The 5,991-nt window shown below is 38.9% G+C and overlaps 1 protein-coding gene across 1 annotated transcript in view; it reads right to left on the minus strand.

The window, feature by feature from the left end:
- Window positions 1-1,440: 1,440 nt before the first annotated feature.
- The window catches only part of SLC7A11 (solute carrier family 7 (anionic amino acid transporter light chain, xc- system), member 11), a 57,453-nt gene continuing 52,902 nt past the window's right edge, over window positions 1,441-5,991 (minus strand). The window contains exon 12 of the mRNA XM_010181427.1: window positions 1,441-1,504. Within this exon, the coding sequence (XP_010179729.1) occupies window positions 1,441-1,504 (64 nt within the window). The remainder of the gene's footprint in view (window positions 1,505-5,991) is intronic.

The raw sequence follows: 5,991 nt of genomic DNA on the forward strand, positions 1-5,991 counted from the left end.
TCCATAAAAGTTTTCATGAAACATATGACTTGCTAATAGCAAACAGCTCAAAAAGTAGTGCATTCAATATTTAAGCATTATATTCTTAACAGAGTGATAACAAACCTTAATCTTAAGGTCAAATAGTCTTTGACTAACAATATAGAACTGAATTTTTAAGCATTAAAAAATGTCTTTATCTACAACTATCTTTTAAAAAGGGTAAAACTTCAGCTCATATTTGAGCCAAATCTCAGCTCAGACATCATTCTGAAGATGAATTTTCTTTCATTTTATCAGTTTTGAAAGCCTTTCTCAGTTTCAGCTGAGATAAAACCAGGAAGAAGGCACTGGCAGAGCACCTGTTCCTTGGTGTTTCAAAGCCCAGTTAACTGCAGTGTGCCTGAATGAAAAGTACCCAAATTAGGTGCATAGCCTACAAAAATTCTATTGTAGCTTGCCTTATGCCTTATTCATAAAATGGTATTGCATTTATTGCCATGTCTATACAGTATTCCCACTGATTACATAACCCGCGACTGTTATTCATTTCTGCCCACCAACAGTGATATACAACTTTAAAATCAAGTTTGCCTGACTAATAACTGCAGGTCCATATACTTCCAGATAGAAGACACTCATACAGCAAGGGAGGTCACATTCACATGTTTTGAATCTTTAGAAGGTGATTACTTTTGCATTACAGTTGCTGTATTTCCTATAGATAGGTACACAAAGAAACACTGGTAAAAATAGTCATCATTTCCAGACTTGTAGAAACATTAACATGTATGAAATTACTGCTCCAAGGCTAAAATCTTCCTGCCCCATTGGCAGAAATATTAATTCTCAGAAAGTGTTCCCATCACCTATAGTGTAACAACTCTGGAATGAAGAAACCTTGAAATTGCCACCACAAAGGTGTGGAAAATGCTGTGCTTCTGCATGAGTGTGCTGGTGCTCTCAGTGAGCCATAAAAAAGTCAAAGCCAGCTGCCAAACAGAGTGATGGAAAGAACATTAGTAAGTGAAACTCAGCAGCTTTATCTCACCCTTTCTGTGGTGAGAGTTGAGTACTTCAGGGACACCAACACGATATATTCTTCACAGTACACCTGACCATTACTTGCACATTGCTTAAATCTTTTTTCAGTAACAATGCAACCAAAACCCCGGTTTGACCAACCTACAGTTTGTTAAAATATGACACTGTAACAAAAGAAATGATGATGAGATGAGCTCCCTCAGAGCACAAGTACTTGCTTTCAAGATATAAACTAACCGCATTAAAAAAACATAATCAGCACATCACAAAATACAGTTCTGGTAATTGACTCGCTCAGTATCCATCTCAGCTGTTACTTGTTCCTCCTGTTTGCAGAACATTAGGCAAGGGAAGAAATCTTCCTACTCTCTTCCTCAGGTTGAAATGAAACACCAAGCCAAAAGCTGCAGATGAAGATCATGATTTCTGATCTTCCTCTGGTGGGATGACTTCCAAGAGGATTTGCAATGCTTCAGTTACCCTGACTGCAAAGATAAAAGCATACACATGGGAAATTTGGGTGGTGGGGAATGAGAGTGAAGAAGCAGGCAGGAAAACTACCTTAGCTGCTATAGAGCCTACTTTCATATACAGTTCATAGCAGTCATATATACCTAGTGTGTATTTCATTCAAATGTCTGATTCAGTTTTTTCTTTTTAACTATGTTTTCTTTGCCTCTGGTCCAAGAATACACATATACAATAGTAATGGAAGGGTATGAAGTTATAAAGTTGTCAAATAAAGGTCTGCATGTATTTAAAGGTTATCTTAAAGCTTCACTAATCTGTACCACTGCTTAGTTTTAACAAATTGCAGTGTTGAAATAGAAGTCTGAAAGAGTTCAAACAATTTAATTCAGCTATGCCAAGATCTGCCTGAGCTAAAAAAAAATAAAAATTAAAGAAAAAAGAAAAAAAGAAAGTATTATTAGAAATCTTTATGGCACTGTTAATTTACATATAAGAATAGTAAAAGAGCACTCTCTTATGACTTCTTTCGCTTGTCAGTTCTTTTTTTTTATTTGTAACCCATTTAAAGCAAGCAGGAATTGCTGTAAGACAAAGTTCTGATTTTCCTTGTCTAGCACTGCATGTCGGCATTTACAGCCGTGTAAAGCCAGGAGGGTAAAGCTGTGCAACTCACAGAAGATACAAACTGAAACTACTTTCCTGCTCTCCTGTTTAAGGCAGACTCTACCTTCTTTTGCTCTTCTCTCTGGAGGTCACCAGTTCAGTGCAAAGCCAGGTTGCCCTTAGACTATAAACTAGTGGGGTCAGAGAGGCTGAGAGTCAACAGGGGCTGCATTTCCCTTCCCTATCCATGGCAGCGACTTCAGAGTTGGGCTGAGCATGGCCAGGGTAAGGGCAGAAGGAACGCCAGCAGCAAGAAGCCAGCAGGGATTTACCCTTGCCATCCCACCCCTTCCATGTTTGAGGCTGAGCAAAGGAAGAGAAAGAAAAACAGACTTTCTGTCAAGCTGAGCTATAGTGTTACAGCTCTTGGAAAAGGGCACAGCAGCAGATTTAAAGCCTGGGCATCTCAAGAGCAGGCTGTGATCTTAATATCCTGTTCGACTAACTGGACCAAGCCACCTGCAGCAACACCCTGCGCTCACTGTGGCAGGAGGCGGCCACCACTCTTCCATTTCCATGTTGTAGTTTTTCTCTGTGCTGGGATGAAGAAATGCAGGAGCAATCAGACAAGTTGGTGGGGCTGGGGTGCTTGTTTGATTTTCTTGGTTGCAATATACACAGCATAAGACAATGCAAGGAGTATTTTCCCCTCCCAAAAAAAAGATGTCTCCAGTCAGTATCTCTATATCATCTGCTTTAAGCAGAACCTGGAGGTATAGGACCAGCTTCAAATTTTAACAAGACAACATATCATAACGGTAAAGATGACTTACACACACACACACATCCCCACCCCTTTGAACCCTAATTTTCCCTTTCAAGAAGAGAATTCACTGTAAATAGGTCCCTGGGGCCAATCTTTATAAAAACCCCAGATCTGATATCTATATAAGCACCACATAATGCTTGGGTGAGAAAGGAACACAGTAATTTACTGCACATGTATAAGACTGGACATGAAATCTGTGGCAGCAGAATGCTGAAATGATTTCCTGTGGAACTCAACATCACAAACTCAGCAAATAGAAACAAACTGAGCATACAACACTATGTCCTGTCTGAGGAAGTGTCATCCTTTGGTGTCTCTAAATAACCCTGAAAGAGATATTTTGTTATATCAACAGATCTCTTTTCTAGCATGGGCTATGGAAAAAGCAGGATTCAACTTTTAAACTCCTCACAATTCAATCCACTGTAAAGAAACAGGTGTTTTGAATATGAGTCTAAGGTTGGGTTTTGAACTGAGGAGGTCAAAATAGAAGCATTCTCATGCTGGTGCTGCATCCTTTTACACACTGATCAGCTTTGTAGGATTTGCTAGGCTCGATTTTTTTTCATTTTTACATTAGTTCTACAAAAAGCAAGAAAGCAGAGGTGAAAAGGAGCCTGTACTCCTTGAAAAATAGTTGTCCCAGCACATCTGGTGCTACAGTAAAATTTCTTCAGAAGAGGAGAGAGCAAAAATATTATTCTCACTGCAAAATACCACCCAAACCCTATTAACCTCACAAACTGTGAAGTTACCTTTTGCTCAATACAGAAATTTGATAAGGAGAACGGGCAGTGTAAATGTCACTAAGGACAGTCAAAATGTATGGAACAAAGATGTTTAGCCTTAGAGAGGATTTCTTGGGTAAACTATGCCAGGGCTCTGCTACTGTAAGCAGCCTGAGACCCCTTTGACAACTGTACTCATCTTCAGGCTGGGTCTTTCATGCCATTACTCATCCTAGCTGTTCAACATTACTCTCCTCTGATCCTTACAAAACCTATTCTGGATATCCTGTCTAGTCTTACACGGGGCTGGTCTGTACCCATGTGTTTTTGCGCCAATGTTGTCCTTAGATAGCACATGCTCCACGTAAGGTTTGTAAGCAGCAGTCATGTCTCATCTCTGAAGCTTGTCTGGGTAGCTGAGCAAGTCAAGCTTCCCAGCAAGCTGACTTTGCAAATGGGTAAAGAGAGCCCCATATCACTCTGTTCATGTGCTGAGCTGCACAGCTGAAGTAGCCTGGGAATAGTCTTGTTAGCATGATGCTGTGTTCAAACTAACAGGCTTTAACTTCTCCTGTGGTACTACACCAAGTGCTTTCTTGAAGTCTAAGTAGATTGGATCTATCACACTCTCCTTTGGAAAAATCTGTTATCTTCTCAGAGAAAGTTACCTGGTTAATCTGGCAAAAGTCTACCTCTGGTAAATTACAATTATTGTTTCAAGGTTAGAATACCAAGGTTGCAGCTGGCAATGACTTGACTTCTCTGTATCTCACAGAGGTACCTTAAGTGAATTTATCCTCATTCAATGCCTTTCAAAAATGCTCTCAGGCTATACAGTGGAGCTCCCTTAACACTCACAAAATAATGCCAGTTTAATGACTCCATGCAGAAGGTTTATTCCCTCTTCTGAGGAAAAGAAAAAAATTACCTTTTTATTTAACAAGTAAATCTCCACTCTGCTCCACCCCAAAACTGTCAACATCAGTTTTCTGTCATTACTGTTGTTATTTTGGGAATGCTAACTGCAAAGCAAACAAGCTGTTTCACCCACTAACTGGCATCCGCTGCTTTCCCCTCCAAGCCAGCACACTGTATCCATTCACACGTATTACACAGGCACCAGGCCTTTCTAGGAGGAGAATTTTGTATTATCTGAAAAGCTTTAAGATTCATCTCCATTGTCACAGCTGGCAGAAAAAGCTTCACATCTACCCAGTCTACCTTAAAGAGAATATTTTTTCCTCTCACCCAAGTTAACGTAGTTCAACACTGGCATCCTGTGGCCAGAAATTCAAGTAACTGCATTCCAAGACCTCTGAAACTTCACAGAAAATGCCAAAAATCTCTCAGGTTTGATAAGGGAAAATTTCCTAGTCCCTAAATGTCAAGGCTGAGAAATTATAAACAGACAAAAAGCAATTGTTTAATAGAATGTGCTTTTGTATACAGCTGTTTTCATTTTCAATGGAGCTTTTTATGCATTCCCAGGACACTGCAAGTAATTTATAACTTTATGGATATAAAATTAAGACAGCCAGAGTGTGCTAGCCTTAAACTAACATCTTTTTATGTAAATACTTTCTGCTTTATTGTCTATGGAATTCCCAGCCTGAATTGAGAAGGAAATGCATAGATGCCATATAGGATGTCACTATGTAACCTATATATACACACATATAGGAAGAACATATAAAAGGTTATAGTATTATATATATGTACAATTTCATTTTTTTATTGATTTTAAATCATCCCTTAAGACTGAAGCACAGAAAAAAATATGCATTTTTAATTCAGCACCTATACAAACAAACAACTTTTAGTTTAAATCATTCATGGATTGAGGGGGTTTTTGCAGTAAAAGATACTTTCTTTCAGTTTTGTTGAATATGCCATTCCTCAAATATTTTGCCTATATTCTTGTCTCACATTTTGAAAATTACCTCCATTTTGGAAACTTCCTATGATGTTGAGTAATAAAAAAGAGAAGAATAATGGGGAGTTGTAATAAGTGACATTGACTTCTTTCTAATTGACATGCTCCAAATAGCCCTTTTCCAACACACCAGAACGTCCATAAATGCTTTTGAAAACTTTCAGAAATGTTATAAAAATTCTTCTCAATGTGTTTCTGATGTGAAATACTACAGCCAAGTTACTCAAACGTCATTTTTCACAAAGCACAGAAACAATTTCCACAGAGGTGTGTCAGGCACAGTATATTTTACTATCATTTTGCCAGGAGCCACCACTGAGGACAATATCTCCATATCAAACCTGCCTGAGCCTTTCCCATTCCAAACACTACTCACTGGTCCACAGACACGTGGTCTCAGCAGG

Source organism: Mesitornis unicolor, unplaced genomic scaffold (genome assembly GCF_000695765.1).
Source record: "Mesitornis unicolor isolate BGI_N332 unplaced genomic scaffold, ASM69576v1 scaffold15620, whole genome shotgun sequence".
NCBI classification, from domain to species: Eukaryota; Metazoa; Chordata; class Aves; order Mesitornithiformes; family Mesitornithidae; genus Mesitornis; species Mesitornis unicolor.